The following is a 24,323-nucleotide window of genomic DNA, read 5'->3' as shown; positions in this document are numbered from 1 at the left end:
GTCCGTATAGTAAAAGCCATGGTTTTCCCAGTAGTGATGTATGGAAGTGAGAGCTGGACCATAAAGAAGGCTGATCGCCGAACAATTGATGCTTTTGAATTATGGTGCTGGAGGAGACTCTTGAGAGTCCCATGGACTGCAAGAAGATCAAACCTCTCCATTCTGAAGGAAATCAGCCCTGAGTGCTCACTGGAAGGACAGGTCCTGAAGCTGAGGCTCCAAGACTTTGGCCACCTCATGAGAAGAGAAGACTCCCTGGAAAAGACCCTGATGTTGGGAAAGATGGAGGGCACAAGGAGAAGGGGACGACAGAGAATGAGATGGTTGGATGGTGTTCTTGAAGCTACCAGCATGAGTTTGATCAAACTGCGGGAGGCAGTGGAGGACAGAAGTGCCTGGCGTGCTCTGGTCCATGGGGTCACGAAGAGTCGGACACGACTAAACGACTAAACAACATAGAAGAGCAGGAATGGGGTTGAGCACAGATTTGGGACTTTTTTCATATTAGCAGCAATTACGTCAGGCTGCTACAACATCATGGTACCTGAGGGACTCTCCTTGCGCCGACAAGTGAATGAAGTGAAGACGAGGCCTTCAAGTTTGACTGCTGTTTGTAACAGCAGGAAAATAATCCAAGCAGAGGCTAGATCTCTCTCTCTTTGGATGGGAGCCTCTGCTTCATGGTAGCTGTTCTAAGTGGTGACACTTTGCAAGTCTCTTTGCAATTCCAGTTAAAAGCTAAAGGATGCATGTCACCTTTTGTTAAAGCTCAATGGATCTGAAAGGTCGAACATATGCCATCAGAAACAAGCACAACTGAATTCAATAGAGCTTATTCCCAGGAAACTATGTATAGGATTAAACTTGGTAAATGTTGTGGTGGAAAGTCAAGAAAGCATAACCTTAAATTAATGGCTTTCATTCAACTTCTTTTGTGCAAATCAAGAATTAAAGAAAGGAAGCCTGCAAGGGTTATATTCAACCAGAGCCAATAGTTAAATGTCCTGATCCAGACTTGTGTGAAAAGGAAGGGAAAACAAGCTTCCAATTGAATCATTCATAACACATCTTGGTATGTAGAAAACTTGTCTAAGGAATTTAGACTGGACAGCTTCCAGTGGACTTAAACTGGCATCAAACCAAAAAATTCCATAAAATAGTTGAGCTAAAGGTTTGGCTTTAGAAACCTTGAGCACAGCAGGTATGAAATTATGTAAAGATACACATTAAATTTTAATATTCATTATTGGTTTATCTACCACATCTTGTTCAGCTGACCACGTTTGTACAGGACTGAAAAGCTATGCTCAAATATTTAAGAACTCTCATATGTCTGATGAGTTGTTCATCAAAATACCATTTTGGAAGTCTGTATTGTTTCGAAAACACAATTACCTTGGTTTCGTCACAATATTTTCAAACCAAATTTTGTCTGGGATAGAAGTACAGCATCATCCACACCCAATGATAAAAAAATACTTTTTGCAGCCAACTTGGGGACATGGTTAATTGGAGACGATAAAAACTCAGCCATGTCATTTATATACAGTCGTACCTCGTTTTACGGCCAGGATCTGTTCCGGAGCCTCGGCCGCTAGCTGAAAAGGATGCAGGGCAAAGTGCTGCATCAGCGCACGTGCACGGAGCGGTTTGCGCTTCTGCGCATGCACGAGCGGCAAACCCGGAAGTAACCTGTTCCGGTATTTCCAGGTTTGCTGTGGACGTTCGCCAGAATGGACGCTAGACAAGGCGGACGTTCGTAGAGGTATTACTGTACAAACGAAACAGGGCAGCAGCCCAAAGAAACCCTGCTTAGCCCCTTTAGTGGAAGGCACAGAGTCTGTATGATAGCTTTCTATGGTACATTTTACCTTCAGATAGCTATTATTATATACAGTGGTACCTCGGTTTAAGAACAGCTCTGTTTACGAACAATTCGGTTTACGAACCCCGCAAAACCGGAAGTAGTGTTCCGGTTAGCAAACTTTACCTAAGTCTAAGAAAGTAATCCGAACGGTGGAAGGGCAACGGCGGCGGGAGGCCTCATTAGGGAAAGCACACCTTGGTTTAAGAACGGTTTTGGTTTAAGAACGGACTTCCAGAACAGATTAAGTTGGTAAACCGCCTTTACTTAGAAAAAGGAGTGATGCCTATAGTTGGTGAGGGCAATTTCCTCCAAAGTTTTGTATGGAAAGCCCAACCAAAAACTCTAAGTCAATGTATGCTGCCAACCTAGCAGTTCGAATGCACGTCAAAGTGCAAGTAGATAAATAGGTACCGCTCCGGCGGGAAGGTAAACGGCGTTTCCGTGCACTGCTCTGGTTCGCCAGAAGCGGCTTAGTAATGCTGGCCACATGACTGGGAAGCTGTACGCCAGCTCCCTCGGCCAATAAAGTGAGATGAGCGCCGCAACCCCAGAGTCGGCCACGACTGGACCTAATGGTTAGGGGTCCCCTTACCTTTATGCTGCACACAAAGCAACCCCATATTTGCTTTTTTAAAAAAATATTGCTTATTTGTCAGTCAAATGGTTTACAACCAGAGAATAATTCATGATGAATCTATCTAAACACGGCAGGTTCATCTGGCAAAATGGCTGCCTCTTCCAACCAGTCACTTAGTTTATTATGAAGCCCTTTTTGCTCAATGCTTGCAAATTACATAGAACAAGCTGTCTGGGAGATAAGTTTGCTGGATCAGTTTTAGAACCCTTTTAAATATGGGGCCCCATTACCACCGTATTCTGAGCCTCAGTTACGATGCTGTTGAATACGTAATACGTAAATGCAACCAGCAGAGGAGCCCACAAGCTAACAATAAATTTCAAAAATGATGGTGATATAAAATCTATTTCCTGTGGCTTTATTATTCTTTAGCAGAGACCCTTCATTTCATGCCCTCCAACACTGCTCAGGTGAAAGTAGAGACATTTCTCCCTCCCTCCAACTGACCCTCCTCGACCCCATTTTTGCACCCACACACTTACAGAGCAAGTGTTCTCAACCGTCCTGAGAAAACCCCTTAATTCTGATTTTTTTAAAAAAAATAATTATTTGGTATATGTATATATATTGGGAGGGGGAGTATATTCCTCATGCTCTATATATCTCCATCAGCAGTACCCTTTACTATTTGCAAATCTCTCCACATTTTGCTAAATGCAGCCCCACTTGTTTGCATTTGGAATGTTTAATAATAATAATAATAATAATAATAATAATAATAATAATCAACCTAAGTATCAAACTCCAAAATCCAGTAGTTTTGGGCATATAAACTGACTCCTACACATGCATTGAAACCTCCTGAAAAAATTAGGGCTGCAGCAGGACATGAAGATTGCAATTTTATTTTGGTCTAATATTGTCCAAGTATTGTTTACAATTGATTTTTTAGAATAACGTGGCATGCAAACATTCTCTGCATACATCCCAGACCTTTAAAGCACATCCAAACTACATGCCCCCTCCCCAAATTCTGGGAACTGTAGTTTATCCACCGCAGACCCACAATTCCCAACACCCTTAACAAGCTACTGTTCTCAGGATTCTTGGGGGGGGGGGTGATTTGGGTGTGCTCTAAAGTGTGGTGTGAATGTAGTCACCCACTACCATCAGATCAGTAAGCACACTAAATTTAGCAGGCTTACAGGGAATCATAAGTCTTATAATTGTGTTAACATTTGCTGAAATAAAACATGCTAAGCCTTCAGTGGGACTCCCTCTCTTACTACAGAGAGGGGCTGCCAGAATGTGGCACCTCAAGCTATTAAGCACTATGGCTTCAGATTGCCAAATATCCTGTAGAAGTAGAATGTCAAAACGACTTAAAAATCCAGAAACTGTTTATCATGTTGTTTAGAAGACCAGTCTGCTATATCCAAGTGTTTTAGCCCTAATTCACTTGGGGCTCTATATTTATTTATTCCTCTTTGCTCAAAAACTCCATGTCTAAAAAACCCCACATCGTTTTTATTAACAAAGGAGACCTGCTCTGAGTCCTCATTTGTGCCAATAACAATTTGACTTCAAAAGTAGAAACTTCAACAGAGGAAAGAAGTTCCTTGAAAATGAGGAGACTGAAGTAAGCTGAAAGGGCAAGTCAAGAGGGTCAAATCTCTCCAAATCCTTTGGAGTTATCAAAAGCAACAACAATAGCAGCTCAGCTCGAAGGCCCAAGCAATGGCATAAGGATGTTGGTATGGTGACAACCAAAATTAAGGAAGCTATAAGAGCCATGAAGGAATACTTCATCATCCACCTTAATAAATTGTGATAATTATTTCATCACAGTACTCAGCAAATGGTTTTCATTAAGACGCCAATCTACTATTTCCTGTTCTATTGGATATTTTTCTACTAGTATTCAGGACAAAAATGTGAACAATTCATGATAAATAAGTAACCCCAAATCTGTTAGATAAAATTAGGTACCATCCTCCACATTCCAGAGATAGGAGATATTCTGGTACTGTACCAAAAACCATCCCCAGCCAAGCATATTGAGGTAAGCTCAGACATAGTTCTGAAGTTCCAGAAACTGACTCTTGGAGGACTTCGTGCAACCCATGGATTAGAAATCACATTGTTTTAGTTATATTTTGTGGTTTTAAATGTTTATATGAATGTTTATATTGGAAGGCACTATATAAATATTTTAAATCAATCTTCCTCAGTCTGGTGCCCTCTAGATATAACTACAATTCCCGCCAGCCCCAGCTAGGATGGGGCGTGGGATGGTGGGAGTTATAATCCAATCCAGGCTGGGGGAGGCTCCTTTGAGCAAACACCTACATCACAAAATTATAGAACTGTAGAGATCTAGTCCAACCCCCTGCAAAGCAGGAATCTCAAATAAAGCATGCATGAAAAATGGCTTTAAAACCTTCAAGGAAGGAGAGTCTACCACTATCACATTGCCTCTCAAACTCCTCTTATTCAGGCTAAACATCTCCACTCTCCTCAACCGTTCCTCATAAGGGTGGTTTCCAGACCCCTGATCATCCGCATGTTTCAGTTTGTCAATATCCTTCTTAAATTGTGATGCTCAGAACTGGACACAGGACTCCAGGTGTGGTCTGACCAAGGCAGAATAGAGTGAGACTATTATGTCCGTTGATTAGGACACTCTACTCCAGCTGATGCAAAAAATAGCATTAGCTTTTTTGCTGCTGCATCTCACTGTTGATTCATGTTAAATCTGTGGTATATAGTGGTACCTCAGGTTACATACGCTTCAGGTTACATACGCTTCAGGTTACACACTCCGCTAACCCAGTAATAGTGCTTCAGGTTAAGAACTTTGCTTCAGGATAAGAACAGAAATCGGGCTCCGGCGGCGGGGCGGCAGCAGGCGGCCCCATTAGCTAAAGTGGTGCTTCAGGTTAAGAACAGTTTCAGGTTAAGAACGGACCCCCGGAACGAATTAAGTACTTAACCTGAGGTACCACTGTACTAAGAACCCTAGATCCTTTTCACATGTATTAATCACACGTTCCAATCTGTTAATATTATGAGGGACTTTGTCAAAAGTCTTACTGAAATCAAAATACACTAGAACCACAGCATTCCCCTGATCCACTAAGATTGTAACTTTACTGAAAAACAAAATGAGAGTAGTCTCATCTAGCATGACTTGTTTTGGAGAAACTAAAGCTGGGTCTTTGTAATCACAGCATCCTTTTCTAAGTTCTCATAGACTGACCCTTTAATTATCTGCTCTAGGACTTTTCCTGGTATTGACGTCAAGCTGACCAGTCAGTAGTTACCTGGGTCTCTCCCCCCCCCCCCGTTTCTGAGTATGTTTCTGAGCACAATTCGAAGTGTTGGTGCTGACCTCTAAAGCCTGAAATGGCCTCGGACCAGTATACCCCTAACCCCTGCCCCGCCGAGAAGTGAAGTTACAGGGAACCTGGCAGAGGGCTTTCTTGGCAGTGGCGCCCTCCCAGTGGAACACCCTCCCATCAGATGTCAAGGAGATAAAGAACTACACACTTTTAGAAGACATCTGTGAAGATGGGGACAACATTTGCTCGCCTCCAGTCTACAGGGACCTCACCTGTTCTCCAAGCATTATCAAAGGTTATATACAGTGGCTCAGATATTATATCTGCAAACTCCTTTAGTACCCTTGGGTGCAGCTCATTAGACCCTGGAGATTTGAAATCAATTAAAGTAGCTAGTTGTTTCCCTACCAGCTCTTTTCCTATCTAGCTTCCCTAACTGGTTGCTATTCAGGATTTCCTGATTGCCATAAAAATTGTAGGGCTCTTTCTGTGAAATACAGGCGTGACATATGGATTTATTTTTTGGGTTTGCACTGTCCTGGAGACATATAGGGATATGGTGAATGTAATGATTTATCTTTCCCAGGGATAAATCATTATCTAGAGAAGGTCCAGATTTTTGCAGTCTATCTGTAGGGACAGATCAGTTATTATCAAGAGATTCGACTAAGTTCCAGAAAGTTCTAAGGGATCTACTGAAAGGTACTGATGACTGCTCTGTTGATAGCCTAGTCAGCCACTGGAATAGGAGACTGACTTTGGCCACGAAACACCTCCACACAAACCTCAACAGCATCCCAATCTCTGTGGAGACACTGGTGAGAAGGGAGGCAATCTTAGAGCAGATGGCAGAAGGTTTGGGGGGTATCAGAGCCAAGTGAAGGGCAATTCAGCTGGCAATGGTGACAAGAAATAAGGGCTTAGGCTTTTGGTCACCAATGTTTCTACTTACCTAGTTTTGTCTGTTTTTTAAAATGCCATTAAAAAATAATAAATAATAAAAGCTCAGTTTGATGAGTAAGAAGTCCAAAGCACAGATCTCATCCACTCTTTATAATAGTTTTCAAATATTCACAGCGTAATTGTATGTCATTTAGGTAAATATACAGTGCCCAAAATACAAACTGGAGAGATTGTTTACCAGGAAGTTGTCAATCAGTATGATGATTGGCAACTATAATAAGGGGTACACTCAACAAAATACTCCGATTCAGTTTTTATGATGTACAATTACACTATTTGCAAGTCCAGTGGAAATTTACAGCGGTCATAGTGTTTATCATCAACATCCCATTTTATCATAATCATGACCTCGCTCTGAATTATTATTACACTCAGCATATATTTTCTCTGAATGCAAGTTGTATGCAGTTTTACCAGCCCTTATTATTTCATAGCCATCATTTTGCTATTTGCTAATTGGTACCTTTCAAAGGCCCGCAGGAAGAAGAAATCTTAGTTACCTGGACCTCCCACATTCAAATGTTTCTATGTTTTCCGCATCCATTAGGTCCACAAACCCAGTTTTCCTATATAATCCTGAAGATAACTGAAGCTGTGTCACATTCTACATGGTATTTCACTGATGTTTGGTACAATACACAGCTAAATTATGAAAGGGAGATGCTGTCTTCAAATGTGTGGGGAACTGCACCATGGAACCATGATTCCCCATGTATTTCTGTGTGTTCAGATGCCACTCACATCTGATGCATGGAAAACTCCATACCAAAGATGCTCTGAAATGCTAGATGCTATTAACTTAAGAATTTTCTGCATACTGACCAGTCAACTCCCCCCCACTCCTGCCAAGTTTCCCTCCCTAGGAAGTCATCCTATTAGAATGTAGGGAAAGGGCCTCTTGGATGTCATACTTGTCAGGAAAAAGCAGCAATGCAAGAGCGAGCTGCAGGTGACTGCAAAGCAAAACAGGATGTTTATGTTTGGGACTGTACTATTGAAACAAAGGGGCAGTCTATTCACTGTGCTGAGCACCGGATGTTAGCTCAGAGTGTCATCTGACCTGTACTGGAAGTACAGGGGTGGAGTTTTCTCTCTCTACTGTTGGAGTCTGGAGAGTGCAGACGTGTTTCTCTGTACTGCTGGAATGACAGAAATAAAGACATGTAAATAGATTTCTGTCTGTCTCTTTCCCATCCCTGAGGGAAGCAGGGAGAAGGAAGGAGAGGTGTGTCCCTCTCACGCTGAGTGGGATCGCCGATAGTGACCTTGCCTGTATCCTGCCGGGAGACGCAGACGGGGAGGTCAACAAGGATCTCAAGCCGAATGCCTGGAGTGTGGCCAGTTACCTCTGACTGCGGCCTGAGAATCCAAATTCAATGCCAAGCATACAGTTTCAATGGACATTAGACATTAGATAGGCCAGATGTGAAGCTGGCTGGTTCAACAGGGAAGGGCTGTGGAGTATGGCCTAAGGTCCCTAAGACATTTGAAATATTCATGGAATCATACTGTATCTAGTTCATCTGTCTTAAAGGCATCATGAAACTCCTGTGATAGGGAACTAAACAACTACTGTAGCAACACACTAAACACACCATATTCCTCCCCCCCTCCAGTTTCCATGGTGGTATGATAAACTAGTATCCCACTCTCTCTTAAGAGTGGTAAAATAAAATCAACACAATATATTGTCAGAAATCAGCATGGTGTTATGATATATCTAGGGTAAGAAACTAACAGCACACAGACAATATGTTCTCCACATGCTATTTTGCATGCTTTTCTCTGAGTTAGGTTCCTGCAATTAATTGCAAAAAGCTTCACTTTCATGACAAGGCAACTTGATCAGATCATACAAAGAGGCTGGCAATTTCTGCTATACCTTCTTGTGTCCTGTCCACCTCTTAACACGGTGTCATCCTAGACAGGCCCTGCAGGTGTATATAAATGTGGACACCTCACTACTGCGAAAAGGTCCATAACAATATTTTTAAAAGGGAAATGTCACTAGAGATACCAAACATTTAAAGACCCAACAGAATGAACTTAGTATGGTGTACAACCATGGCTGAATTATGAATTATGAATTGTTGCCTGGAAACTTACCATTGGAGCGGTGAATACAGGTGTGCTGGTTATCACTTAGGAAAAAGCCTTCTTTGCACTGGCATTCATAGCTTCCCATAGTATTGACACAGATCTGCTGGCAGCCACCATTGTTATCCAGACATTCGTCAACATCTAAAGAAAGGTATTTTGATAAGGGGCGTTAGCAAACATGGAGAAAGAGTATGTCTAGAGTCAGAACCCAGCAAATCATCATTCTGGCCCAATTCAGATATAACAACCTTGGTTTGATAAAGTGAATGAGAACAAGTGCCGTGCGCAAGTGCCTCCGACCTTCTCTTCCATGTCATAAAGCAAAACATTGTGGTTTGTCAAACAACAGTTTCACACTACATGGCAAGGGGGAAATCATGCAGCCTTTTTTTGTTATTGTTCTTCAATACAAAGGCAGAATCAGATCAAACATGGCTGCTTAGCGAGGAGCCCCAATTAAACTTCTGATCTTGGAGAACCAAAATTTCACCAGGTCTTGAGCAGAAGGTTTGAGAGATTCTTTTGTAAGATAAGCAGACCTAGGGTTGGTGGGTGAGGCCTAAGGACTCTGATAAATTTGAAGGCATATAGATAGGCATCTTCAAGTAATACATAAAGTAATGATTCTTTTGAAATTCAGGGCCTTCCCTTTCTCCCAGATATCTTCCACCTTTAACTCAGAACTACAGTGCTGCTACAATTTGTAAAATGGAAATAGCAATGACTTGTCTCACAGATTAAAAATGTGTTATTGGATTAGACCACAATACCACCTAGTTCTTCACTGTGCTTTCAGCACTGCAAATGGAATAGAACTTGGTATTTACAAGCTGGGCATGCAGATGATGTTCCCAGAGCCACACCAGCTCTTCTATTAAAAAACTATTTGCATGACTTCTGTGTTTGGCCAGGAAGTGGATGGCAGGATGGAGAAGATACCATGAAGAGCCATTGTCCACTAACACAGTCCCCTCCTAAGCCCCCAAAGTGCCACATTTACTGAAGAAGTCCAGGTTTGTAGCACAAATGCATAGTTATGCATGACCAATCCTAACACAGGAGGAAGGCCTAAACTGATAATTTAATTTTTCCCTATTTTAAGATGATTTTAAAAACCAATTAAATCTCAAACCCAATGCTGACCTCTTGATTTTGATTAACTACATTGGGGTGGCCTTTAAATTAAGTTTTAAATTAAGTGTCTTCTTTTTGTCTAACAATGCTTAAACTTGGGGTGGATTTGACCATCCGTGAGCTGCTCTCAGCACAATGTATTTCACTTACACAACCTGGAATAACCTTTGGAAAGCAAAGTTCCATAGTATGCTAAAAGCAGTAGCCAATTGCTTATCCAATGTAAAGTGCATTGAATTTACTAGCCTGAAATTATCTGTCATCGTCACAATAATGTAATTGGGTACTCATCTCTTTTCACAGTCCCAACCCCAAGCCTTTCAAATTTAGGCAATTTAAGTTCACTTAGTGAGGCTATTTGAGGAAGCAAATTGTTTTCTGGATCATTCAGGCACTGGCTAAAAAGGCATAGGTATTGCTGAAGCACTTTAAAAATCAATACATAAATGGAAGCATCTTTTTACAGATATCGACACCGCCCTAAGTAATGAAAAACCTTGTTCCTGCCATTTTGCAGACTGTAAAAGCTGTTCAGTCTGTCTGCTTAGCATCCACCTGAATTACATCCAGCTTCTTATAACAATGTTTGCCACAACTCAACCATAAAAAATAAGAATCTAAATAAAACTTAATCAAGTTGAAACTAGAGGGGTCAGCTTTATTGCACTCAGGTCCTCTTTGCCAGCTTCCTAAAGGCACGTGGTTCGCCCTTTTGGAGAACGAATGGGTCTTTCACCTGATGCAGAAGGGCTCTGCTTATGTTCTGAGTTGCACCTTGCTCTACAGCACGCTTCCCCAAAGTGGTGCCCTCCAGGTGTGTTGGTGTTTTGGTTTCTAGTTCCCCATCCAGCCAAGGCTACAGAAACAGAAACCTGTTTTTATTTGTGTTTGGCCACTATCTGGATCAAGGCAAGGAACCCAAGATTTGTCTTCTGTTTCAGCAAGGTAATATTTTGACTTTTAGAACAACTACTGCTTGCAGTGTTGGGTCTAGTACTTCTGGCAAAGCCCTTATTTTACATTAGCCACTTATTTCCTTTTAGTTTCAACTGAGTAATAATATTTAGAAAATAGTAAATGAGACAACGTGATATCAAACAGTGGAGAAGGACTTGTTTACAGGCTTAAAGTAGTTAATAATGGCCAATTGTCCCCAAATGACCTCTAAAACTTCTGATGGTTTTCTGAGCAAGTACCAAGTTTAAAAGATTACTTTTAAAAGTTGTAAAACCTAATTCAATGTTCATATCATTAAAGTTCTCCATGGCTTGCCCACATATCCCTAGCAATTTTGCTCAGTCCTTCAACACCACTGCTGGCAGGTGACTGAAAGTCTCCTACTCCCTAAATACTCCTTCCTTCCTTCCTTCCTTCCTTCCTTCCTTCCTTCCTTCCTTCCTTCCTTCCTTCTTCTGAGGACTAGAACTGCTTCTGAGAGAGAACACCTGATCTTTAAGGTAGAAGGTAACTTATTACATCAACTATATATAAAGATGTGACAGGCTGAAACACAGCTGAATGCACAGCTTTTCTTAGACTTGCTAAAAATCAGTTGTGTCACTTCAGGTTCTAAAGTAGGTGGTAAAATGCTTAACTCAGTTTCGGTTACTTCCCTCTCATTCCTTTACTTAGTTATGACAGGGTGTGACAGGTTTTAGTGATTGCCTTGAGGAAATATCTAATTAAAAGGTATCTCATAAAGCCACCATTAGGATTACTATTTTTGAAGTCAGTGAAACAGGAGGGAGCAGGGGAACCATCCCTGCTTATAATCGGAGACCATCCAGCTGACATTGTCTTGCCTCACCTGAGGCCCAACTGGCGCACCTGGCTTCTCCCTGTCTACTCTTGGAAGACCTGTAAGGAAGGGAGTTTGGGAAATAAGATGGCAGCATGGGCTGCTAGACGTCCCCCTCTAGCTGGGAGGGCTCTGGAGAATGAGAAGAGAAACACACTCGCAAGGCTTGATTTGGAGAATCTTTCTCGCAATGGGGCACAGCCTATATGGGAGCCTTTAACACAGTGGGATGAGGCGTGAACCTGTGGGTTTTATTCTGAATCTAAGCAAATAGAGAGAGCAGGGATGGGGAGCTGGTGGCTCTCCAGATCTTGTTAGATTCCAGTTCTTGCTGGCACAACCAATGACCAAGGATGATGGGAGCTGGACTCCAGCCACACTTGGAGGGACACAGGTCAGCCCCCCCATGCTCTGATTTAGAGGCTTCTGTGCTTCTTATGCACAGCAAACAGCTTATCTAGCCACCTCCCACCACTACCTGATGTTTAATGGCTGCTGGGATTCTCTCGTACATCTAGAAATGTCATTTGCTAATAACTTGCTTAGAGATTGGGTACTTCAGACTTTCAGGAACACTCCCGGGTCATTTATGCACTGCACATTTTCTGTAATAAAATCATCAACAGGGAAGCCCGGCCAAAGGGTGAAATGTCAGTGACAAGGGCACATCTCCAAACTTCCTCAAACATCATCCTGGGAGTCCCAACCACACTGAATTGACCAGGGATGCACACAGCAGTGTTTATGTGTGTTTGTCATCCATATTTTGAAATTTAAACATGCTTTCAAAAACACCATAGCTGAGGCAACCATGAGTCTAGTCAGTCACACTTAGGTTGTAATGTGGGATTCTCATCCATCAGGTTTAATGAATCAGAAACAAAGTATTGTACAGAAGGAGAATTAAGCAAGAGGCCTCTTTTTTTCATTTCCTCTTACAAATATTTTATGTTTATACAACGCACAAATCTTTCCCAAAGTTGTTTGGTTTTTGTTAACAACATTCCGTGTTTTAACACAGGGGGGAAAACCCAAGTTGAGCGGTTGGATAATAAAAAGACAAACAAACACCAGCAACAGAAACATTCATTTGGGGTTCTTATAACCCACACGTTGCACACAGCTGTCCGAAGAAAGAAGAAAAACAAAGCTAAAAAAATCAAAATGGAAGAAAAAAGCTTTGCTCTCTTTAATCACAGCAGTGATTATGCAATGTTAAATCAATTAATGCTACAACTTGTTGACATTTCACATCTGGTAGTTTATGAAATGATTTCCTACAAAACTGTAAATCCTCTCTCAATTGATGTTTTGGAAATTATTGCAATGCTTCACTTTAAAAGTGCCAGAAGTCAGGTAAAGCCTATTTTGTGAAAGGTTTTGAAGCAGCAAATAACCTTCCCATGTACAGATGTGAAGTGCACATAAACTACAATAATGAAGACAAAGTTACCAGCAGTTGATGTGCTGCTAAAAGAAGACTAAAGTTTCTTAGGTTTTTTTGTTTAACCATATATTTGTATGGTCATAGTGCTGCTGTTGCAATTCCTCAGGCTCTGACAAGACAGCGGATCCTACCCTACCTGTTAAAACCAATGGTTTTTAGCATACTTAGCAATCTAAACCTCCCACAAATGTTATGTTACTGCAGTCCCCAACCTCGCAGTCTTCAGATGTCTTCCTTTACAGCTCTCAACAGAACTCCCACCATCCCAAGTTAGCATGGCCAATGGCCAAGAATGATGGCAGTTGTGGTCCAAAATATATGGGTGGTGTCAGGTTGGAAAAGGCTGTTTTAGACTAAGACCCTTGGCCTTTTTCATGCTCTACCACACTATGCACATCAATAGTGCTGAATAAATAATGATAACGTTTGCATCAATCAATTCTTATACTGCAGTGACAACAATGCAACAACAGAATACTCTTGCTCTTTATAAGCAGAGAATTAAAAAAAATCATATTAAGGACTGATCGGAACTGCTGATTTGGAAATAATACCCTGGTCCTATGCATGGTTACTCAATGGAGCTTTCTCTCTAACAAATATGCACAAGACTGCAGCCATGTAGTCCAATCCTATACATGTTCGCTTGTGCAGCCCAAGGACATCAATTAAACCTACATCAAATGATTGCACCCGGAAAATAAATCTGAGAAGCCAGTATTGAAGAGCTGTTGTTTATTTTCTACTTCAACAGATCGTGCTGATTTTATGAAGGCATTTTTAAGTCTTTCCATTTACGTGTAAAATAAGAAGGCTTAACATATTTTGCACTGGAGTCCCCAATGCTCAGCTGATATTTGACCTCACCAGTGGAAAGGAATGATGGGAAATGTCAGCATGTATGTACGTACGCAAACACACACACACACACACACACACACACACACTCCCCAAAGTGTGAGAGGAAGGAGGGAAAATCAATTAATCAATAAGTCAATGAAAAAGAAAATCAAACAAAAGAGAACATCTGGACAAACATGCTACTAGCTTGTAAGAAAACAAAGTATTTCCCTCATGCCCAGGAACAGAAAGTTTATTTCACCACTGGTTTCAAATGAAGTCTTAAAGAAACCCGTGTTTCATGAGGCTAAATATTAATCTTGTGTCCACTGAACTGAACTTAAAATAATAATCTTCACGAAGAACTACTGCAATTTCAAGTGATTACAATGCTAAAAGCAATTATATTTAACCAGATGAGAATCTCACCATAGTTTAAATTCCCCACTGTGTCGTTTCTTGTTATATTTCAGAAATTCCTCAATAAAAATGTCAAATAGAAAATGAGTTGAGTTCCTCTAAGGACAGACTTGGAACTCTTCCAATATAAATGTGTAGCCAAGGAATCTCAACCAAAAAGGGCAGAAAGAAAGCTTGCTCATTTAGAGTACAAAGAAAAAAGATTTAAATAGGAAAGAGGGGGTAGATGACCCATCAATCTCATCTTCTCTAACCCATACTCCTCCTATTAAAATGGAGAAAGCATTTCAAATTTCTTATGAACTATGGTTTAAAACAGCATTCTTCAATCTTTTCAAAACCCGGGACTCACCAACACATGCATGTGGAGACCCATATCTTTACAAAATAAATAATAATAATAATAATAATAATAATAATAATAATAATAATAATAATATGCCACCTATCTGACTGGGTTTCCCCTGACACTATGGGCAGCTTCCAACAAACATAAAAGAATAATAAAACATCAAACATTAAAAACCTCCTGATACAGGGCTGCCTTCAGGTGTCTTCTAAAAGTCAGATAGTTGTTTATTTCCTTGACATTTGATGGGAGGGCGTTCCATAGGGCGCGCGCCACCACTGAGAAGGCCCTTGGCCTGCTTCCCTGTAACTTCACTTCTCGCAGGGAGGGAACTGCCTGAATAATGCCGCGTTTCCCTCAAGAAGTTGTGGACTCTCCTTCCTTGGAGGTTTTTAAGCAGAGGTTGGATGACCAGCTGTCAGGGATGATCTAGTTGAGATTCCTGCATAGCAGGGGGTTGAATGAGATGACCCTCAGAATCCCTTCCAAGTCTACAACTTTACAATTCTACAATTACTGCTAGTGCCAGTTGTCATGTTCACAAACTAAATGAATGTTTTATGTTTCATGATCTGTGGTCTAGCTGGATTGTAAGGTACAATGTGTCTCACTCCAAATCTTATGCATAAAGGTAACTGGGTAATACTATGAAGGACAGTCCTGCTACTACCTAAATCAGCAGGTGGTGGTAGAAGAAACCTTAGAAAAACAATCTGGGCTCCGTGGAGGAAAGCCTCTGAGAGAGCGATCCAGGGAATATAACCATCTGGTGGCATTCGAGTGCATATGATTTTAATGGTGTCTCTGAAAAAATTTACACATCACTTGGGAAGACAGGCGAACAAATATCAGTGTACTGGAAGAAGCAAAGATCACCAGTGTTGAAGCAATGATTCTTCAACATCAACTTCGTTGTACTGGTCATGTTGTGCGGATGCCTGATGATCGTCTTCCAAAGCAAACTACTCTATTCCGAGCTTAAAAATGGAAAGCGTAATGCTGGTGGTCAACAAAATAGGTTTAAAGACTGTCTCAAGGCAAAATGTAGTATAAACACCAACAACTGGGAAAGACTGGTCTGCGAGTGCTCCAGTTGGAAAACAGCCTTTACCAAAGGTGTCATGGGCCTTGAAGACACTCAAACTCAGGACACAAGGGAGAAGCGTGCTAAGAGGAAGGCACGCTTGGCAAATCCACATCGTGATCAACTCCCTCCCGGAAACCAATGTCCCCACTGTGGAAGGATGTGTGGATCCAGAATAGGCCTCCACAGTCACTTGCGGACTCATTGTTAAAACCGTGTTTATGGAAGACAATCTTACTCAGCTACGAGTGATCGCCAAAGAAGAAGAAAAAAGAAGAAGATAATTTTAATGTATGGGAAATAAAATTGTGAGAGTGGGATTGCAATTTAGTAGTGTGAGATGTAACATCTGTGAAATAAGGAAATAAAATAATAAGTGAAGTCTTGAATCACCTGGGGGCATAGTGAACAGAACTTTTAAAGAATATATGCATTCTGGTATTTATTGTTTTGTTTTGTTTCGTTGGGTTTCACAAGAAAGCAGGAAGATATTTCAAGTCAAAGTGGGTTTGAAGGATAGAATCAGGACCGGAATGAAGGAGAACTGAACAGAATTGGGAGGTCTAAGCATAATGTGCTGCATATGGACTCAAGAGTCCCTTCTCTGCCCACATGGTCATGAGATGGTTTCCAACATAACAAACAGGGGAAGCCTTTTTGAAGCTTTTCCTCCAGTTTTGAGACAGCAGGCAATGAATTCATATCTAACTCCCAGAGAAAGACTGTAAACAGTAGCAGTGAAACTGAATAGCAGTTGGCCAAGATCTCCAGGAAATCTAAGCTCCTCCACCCTTTAATGAAGCTGACAATAGGATTTAAATTCCTTTCCAGTTTCCCTCTATGGTAAAAAGGGGCTAACTTGGTGAAAGTGGGTGGAGAAGGTTGTCAGTTTCACTTGTAGCCTATGTATATGGAGGTAATGTGAGCTAAGCGGTTTATGTGCATGTCCATTCATTGTGCATATTTACCAGGCCTCATGAAAATGTGCACATGATCTGTCCATAAAGAGGGAATTTTGTAGAGTTTTCTATACATACTCTTCAACAGGCCATGGGGCATGTAAATATTTCAGCCACATTTTCTACATTCTCTGCTCAATTCCAATAATTTCCAAGCGGCCATATTATGCACATTCTTTTGGGATTGTGCATATTCTCCAACAGACCTCAGGTACTGTTCATAGTTCAGCTAAGGTTTTCAGTCTCTAGGCAGCAACATTTCAAAGATAAATAAAGATTCCTCCACAGGCAAACCAAAGAGAAAGAAACCAAAAAAGTCTGGATGAGCCCAGGAAGTGGTTTTTACACATCTCTAACCATGACTAATAAATTTAATATATCTGACTGAAACCCACATTAAAAAATATTGAGCTTATCAGGTTTTCAATCATGTTCATTAATATTTCAATCAATGTGGTTTTTAAGGACACTGATAACATTTTGTAGAATATATATGCATCCATTCACAACATTAATAATTAGATACATACATTTCAATGGAGATGTAGAAAATCATTCTTTACTTTTACCATTGTAGATAAAACCAGCAAAGATTGAGATCACTGAACACGTGCAAAATGAATAAGAACAGGATTTTATTCTCTCTTAAGTAAACAGCAAATTGATAATACTGAAGGTTGCTGAACCACCTTTCCCCCCTTTTCTCTTACAATTCTATATGTTTCAGGGAAATGACATTAACACTTTTTAAAAGAACAGTTCTACTTGCTTAATAGTTGTACTTGCTTCTGTGATAAATGAAATTTAAAATTTCCCATCATAAGTTGGACACGGATGGGTTCTGCAGTTCCTCTAAACAAATATTTGCTTTGAAATGTAAACAAAGCAAATAATGCAAAACTGAAAGAATTATACAAAATCTACTCCAGAAATCCCTTCTTTGCCTCCAGTCACACTAAGATTGACACATTGAGGAACCTTTGGCGACAGAGTGGGAACGAATCAGTGAGAGATCCACACCCTCAGAAAAATGGAAGCACCTACTAGTTGCACAGGAATATTTTGGGCTCCAAGCCAATGTTCTGTGCCATCCTATTTTAAAACCCAAAACCTTTTGGTAATTGAAGGTACAGTGGTGCCTCGCAAGATGAAAAGAATCCGTTCTGTGATTCTCTTCGTCTAGCAGTTTTTTCGTCTTGCGAAGCAAGCCCATTGACGGATTAGCGCTATTAGCGGCTTATCTGCTGATCGGATCAGCTGATAAGCGGCTTAGCGGCTTAGAAAAAGGGGGGAAGGGGAAAAAACCAGCAGGAACTCGCAAGACATTGTCGTCTTGCGAAGCAAGCCCATAGGAGATTCGTTTTGTGAAGCACCTCCAAAACGGAAAACCCTTTCGTCTAGCGAGTTTTCCGTCTTGCGAGGCATTCGTCTTGCGGGGCACCATTGTATCATTACAGAAAATAGCAGTCAGGGAAAGAGGAGGGCAATTTCCAGCTAGAACTAGATAGCTGTCCTTTACATATATTACCCTACAATTGCACAACCAGGGTTGGTGATTGCTAGAACATTTGCATGACTTTTAAGTGGAGCTGCAGGATTGTACACAAGCAGATACCACAGAAGGTAGACAGCAGGCATGCCTAACAGAAGTAGTTGCCAAAATACTCTAAATTACCATTCAGTAGTATTCTGTTTTAATAAACAAATACCATTCATATAAAGCAAGTCACCTCCTCTGTGCTTGAAAGTACCTTGCAAGCAGAATGACATGAGGAAGATGCTTCAGTATGCAGTAAATGGGTCTCAGCTGAAGGTGAGCCATTAAATTATCTTGATCTCTTTCCCGGCCTTATAGCTACATCATTGCTGGCTTTGTCTGTATACTGAATCCCGCTGAGCAGGTGAGGCGCTGACCAAGCAATTTTGCTTTCACAATAACTCACCAAGGCAGTTGTGTCCATCATGAGCCAACATGAACCCATCATAACACATGCATCTGTAGTTGCCAGGAATGTTGATGCATTCGTGTACGCAGCCTCCATTGTAGAAGTCATTTTCACACTCATCAATGTCTGAAAACAGAAGAGAAAAACCCACAATTCTGATTAGAAAAAAGAAAAATGGGGGGGGAGAGTGCATGACAAACATCCTTTTATGCAGGGAAAAATAAAATGATTTACAATATTAGGTTACCTCTCACATTATAATTTCCATTAACAAGAGTGCAATAAAGTCATTCCCGTAATGCAAATCTAATGAGAAATGATATCTTCATTTGGCTACTTGAAAAAGAGCGTTGTGGGAACACTTCCTTGAAAACCATGGCTTACATTTTAGATAACAAGCTCCTCAGGTTTTCTAAAATGTACCTTGAAGGCTGTGTGTGTGTGTGTGTGTTTAGCTATTTATCTGCAGAAGTCACGCAGCCAATGTTTTTATTTTCTTTCTCTAGAACCAGCCAAGTAACATGGGACTTTACAGAGTAACCAAACATAAAGAAAGATGCCTGACCTTAACTAAATGTCAGTAGGTAGATGACAAAACAAAGGGAAAGGCGACGCAAGTGGGAAATAAATAAATAAATAAATAAATGCAGTTATATACACACAGAGAAGCTGCCATGCTAACTCAATGACCCTTGATGGTCAAGTGAGTTAGGATTCAGTGGACATTCGTGTCTGTAGGCCTCTGCCACCTTAACGGTCTGCTGATGAAGCACAGCAAATGCTACTGCCAGAGGCGGATCTGTTGGGGTTGTAAGCCAGCCCATTCCCATTCCCTAGAGAAGAGCCCTAGAGAAGAGCCAAATGTGGACACCATAGGTGTGCCAGTATGGAGCCAATGCAGCAAAACCAATGGGCAAGTAGCAGGGCTTTGTACGCAGATGTGGTTCCACAATTCCACTTGGGTTGCCCTGCCTGGCTTCCTTACTCATTAGGAAGAGGATTTATTATGCTTTGATACAGGCTTCATGGAAAAGTCAGGTTTTGAGTAAGGTTCCGAAGGAATAGCATCACATAGGTACTTTGGGTAGATGTTTTAAGCACAAAGGGCAGCAAGAGGAAAGATGCAGAGTCCCAATAAACAGAGCGGGACGCGGGTGGCGCTGTGGTCTAAACCACTGAGCCTCTTGGGCTTGTTGATCGGAAGGTCGGCGGTTCGAATCCCCGCGACGGGGTGAGCTCCCGTTGCTCGGTCCCAGCTCCTGCCAACCTAGCAGTTCAAAAGCACAACAAAGTGCAAGTAGATAAATAGGTACCGCTCCGGCGGGAAGGTAAACGGTGTTTCCATGCGTTCAGGGGCGCCGACTTATAAAAAATATTGGGGGGGCCCATACCGGGGTCCTGCCGCTGGTTCGCTCGGGTAGCCGGGAGAACGCAGTTAGAGGTGGCGGTGTTGGGGAGAGACCCTCGCTCAGGGCGCCACTAGACTTGGCGGCCGGCGGCCTATCTGGGGGGTTTTGGAGCGTATTTCGGCGGAGCGATTGGGGAGGAGGGGGCTTGTTGCCGGATTCTTCAGCTGAGCCGGAGATCCGCTGCTGGGGGTCCCTGGGCCGAGGTGTGAGCACGGCCTGCTGAAGGGAGATCCAGCCGATTGCGCGACGGGGACGGCCGGGGCTCTCCGGCTAGGGCACGCGGCTGGCTGGCTGGCGAGGGAGCAGGTGGGGAGGAGGCGGGGGTCCTCACTCTCTTAGGAAACGCACCCGTGCGCCCGATTGCCACGAAGTCCGAAGGGTGCGTGTGTGGAATTAAAAAGCAAAAACGAGATACGGGCAGGGCAGGCAAAGAGTTTTCTGCAAGAGGATGGAGGGCAGGTTGAAGAGAAAATCACTCAGGATGAGACAGTCAAATCAGCCATGATAAAATGGGCTCAGGATATTGGGTATAACATCATGTTTGAGGACTGGGAAAGGTTATGGACCACCGGAATGAAATTCACGGCATGTAATGCCTTGAAGGAAAATATTATGAAAATGATTTATAGGTGGTACATGACCCCAGTCAAGCTTGCAAAAATATATCACCTGTCTGATAATAAATGTTGGAAATGTAAGGAGGCTGAAGGGACATTCTTTCACCTCTGGTGGACTTGTCCAAAAGTGAAGGCCTTCTGGGAAATGATCTATAATGAGTTAAAAAAGGTATTTAAGTATACCTTTCCCAAGAAACCAGAGGCCTTCCTCTTGGGCATTGTTGGCCAGAAAGTGTTAAAGAAGGATAGAACTTTCTTTATGTATGCAACTACAGCAGCAAGAATACTTATCGCAAAATATTGGAAGACACAAGATTTGCCCACACTGGAAGAGTGGCAGACGCAATTGATGGACTACATGGAACTGGCTGAAATGACTGGCAGAATCCGAGATTTGGGAGAAGAAACAACGGAAGAGGACTGGAAAAAATTTAAGGACTATTTACAAAAACAATATAAGTTGTATGAATGTTAAAAATTTACACGATTCGGAAACTATAGCTTCAGCAATTAGATTTGGGAAACAGGAAATTATATTTTAAGTAAGAAAAGGTCAAAATCTAAGGTAATACTATGTTTAATTTAAGATATAAGTAACTGATGAAAAGTATGTTAAATTTAGAGGTATAGTATTTGAAAAGTACAAAATAAGGTACGAAACAAGGTAATAATTTGCTGATATCTTTATTATAAAGAATGCAGGGTAAGGGAGATGCGAGGAAGTCCAGTTAGTTATATAAAAAATGTGTTGAATGGTTGGTTTTCTTTTCTTCTTTTTCTTTTTTTCTTTTTATTGTTCTTTTACTTTTTTCTTCAGTGTATGTTTGTAACTTTGTATTTGAAAACTTAATAAAATATTTATTAAAAAAAAGAAGAGAAAATCCTTTTGCTTTTCTGGGGCGCAGGGAAGTCTCAGAGCCGGAGGTTGGGGAAGGGACCCCCTTTGCTCTGCCCTCTTCTCCCGTCTTAGATTCGCATGGGTGTCCCCACCCGAGCTTGCCTGGCCACCGGGCCACACAAGGGCCGCGCTCTACGCGGCGCACCTTGCTAGCCGCGCAGCTGTCCTCCGCGGCTGTGGAGCGGCCCTGCGCCGGTGCCCAGCTCCTCTGGGCGCCCGCTGCGCTGCCAATGACAAGCGGGCGACGTCGCGGGCGGGGAAGGCGTCGCTTTCTTTCCCGATCCTTCATCCTCCCAGTCTTCCAGCCCTTTTTTGGGTTGGAAGCTCGTCTCGTTCGCCCTTCTCCTTTCTTCACCCTGCGCGCAATTTTCCTCCCTCGTCTCCCTCCCCATTTCTCCTTCCTTCCTTCCTGACTGACTGACGGGCTTGGGCTTGGGCTTGGGCTCGGGCTTCGGGTAGGGCTCGGGCTCGGGCTCGGGCAGCCACAGCGTCGGCGGTGTTGGCGATCGGCGGCGCGGGGGGGTGGCCCTCCCGGGGGAGCCGGCGCTGCTCAATGGGGTTGCCAAGGAGACAGGCCGGCCGCCCCCCTCCCCCGGCCCGGCGCCCCCCGCCGCACCGGTGCCCGTTATTGAGCTGGTGCGCACCGGGCGCCCTATAAAAGCCGCGGACGCGCCCACCGCCGCCCGAGATTATTGGGGGGGCTGAGCCCCCCCAAACGAATTTTTGAGGGGGCTCGGGCCCCCTCAAGCCCCATGGAGTCGGCGCCTATGCATGCGTTGCTCTGGTTTTGCCAGAAGCGGCTGAGTCATCCTGGCTACCTGACCCGGAAAAACTGTCTGCAGAGCAGACAAACGCCTTCAGCCACTAAAGGGAGATGAGCACCACAATCCCAGAGTCATTCGTGACTTGACTTAACTGTCAGGGGTCTTTTACCTTTAATAAACGGAGCGGGGGGGGGGGGAGTTGTATTTTCATTGTTAAGTAAGAATGTTCTTTTAAAAATTACTGTGCAAATAATTCCCAAACAAAAAACCCTGAAGATGTTGACTGCAGATGCTGAAACTCCTAAAAGGAATTAGGTGGATAAGGTGGGAAACAAGATGGAACCTACCAAGATATAGCCATTATAACATGTCATTCCATTATCACATGCTGCTTAGAGATATGGGCTGGAGAAGTATAAATTCATGTGTTTTTGAACTTAATGCACATTAAGGACGCTTTATGTTACAATGGAGTCATACATAAGAATAAAGAACAATAACTTTAAACAACAGTCTAGACACCCCTACCCTAAGAATTGTATCTGAGCTTGCCCGATGACAGACCTTCAAACCTGAGCTGTATTTGGACAGAATATATGTTTTTCTTTCATAGTATGCCTTTTTACAATTGGATCTGGAACTAATTTGGGAAGCATAAATTGCAATTGACTTTCAATAATTTATGTTCTTGAACCTCTGTAGAAATACAGCCATCAGGAAGCTGTCTGCCTGCATAAATCTTCAACATCTTTTCATCTAAATCAGCTATCCAATTGCAAAACGTAGCACTTGGGGAAATCATATACAGCACAGTTTGGATACTAAAATGGCTCAAAATGTAATGTTTTCATTGCTGATATGTCAGTAGTTGCCTACATGGAAATATTTATTCAGACATCTGAAGGGAATAGATATGCCTGTATAACGTTGAAAGAACACAACTTGAACTACATGATCTATCGGTAAAGAAGTATTGGAGAGGAAATAAAGCAAGGTTGCTTAAAGATTTGGAAATGTTCTATCAACATGTGGCAATTCATAATCCATATTTTTGTAATGCTTATCTCAGAACACATCAGAATGTTGTGTGTTTTCTTTAAAACAATAATAATTAGGGCTATCATTCTGTCCCATAAATTTTAGCTGATAAATCATTTTAACTGATTGATTTGTTATGCATACATAACATGAATAAAAAATGATTCTGAGGGGAGAAAGCACATTTTTCTGTCTTAAAGATAACGCATACATGAGTCAAAATAAATATATTCTTCTAAGAGGCATTCTGCCTTCCGTGAGACAGAAGGAGGAACACTTCATCTAAGCACGACTGTATATATTGGTAAATATGTGTATTAAAAGCAAACAATTTTGTTTTTAATATCTGCTGCCTAATTAAAGCCCTTTTTATTAAATCAAAATGTTTTAATCAATGTATTTATTTCTTCAGCTAAACTTTGCCAATTTGGAATTAACAGACTGTAGCTAAGAGCTTATTTACTCATAATAAGATCATTGTGGCTATAACTTACATACTTCAAATGTACATAGTGTGTTACATAATTTAACTCTGTAAGTCTTATTATAACCATGTGAAGTAGGTCAGTATTATTATCCCCAAATTCCAAATTAGGTGTCAGGGCTAAGGGAACAGTGCCTTGCCTAAGGCAATCAATCCATTTATATTTGAGATTTAAACAAGCACTTTGCAGCTCATATTTTATGCTGTTACAATACAACGAGTCTCAGAACCATGTAAGCAATTAAATGTACAATTAAAATGTTTTCAAAGTATTCCTAAACTGAGCTA

The 24,323-nt window shown here is 41.8% G+C and overlaps 1 protein-coding gene across 6 annotated transcripts in view; it reads right to left on the bottom strand.

The window, feature by feature from the left end:
• The window catches only part of SCUBE1 (signal peptide, CUB domain and EGF like domain containing 1), a 193,241-nt gene that overhangs the window by 136,488 nt on the left and 32,430 nt on the right, over window positions 1-24,323 (bottom strand). For all 6 annotated transcript variants that reach the window (XM_083503331.1, XM_083503332.1, XM_083503336.1 and 3 more), the window contains 2 exons: window positions 18,823-18,951; window positions 8,855-8,989 (listed from right to left, as the gene is read on the bottom strand). In XM_083503331.1, the coding sequence (XP_083359457.1) occupies window positions 8,855-8,989; window positions 18,823-18,951 (264 nt within the window). The remainder of the gene's footprint in view (window positions 1-8,854; window positions 8,990-18,822; window positions 18,952-24,323) is intronic.

This window comes from Podarcis liolepis (genome assembly GCF_965112155.1).
Source record: "Podarcis liolepis genome assembly, chromosome: 5".
NCBI lineage: Eukaryota > Metazoa > Chordata > Lepidosauria > Squamata > Lacertidae > Podarcis > Podarcis liolepis.
This window is presented reverse-complemented; position numbering and strand designations above follow the sequence as displayed.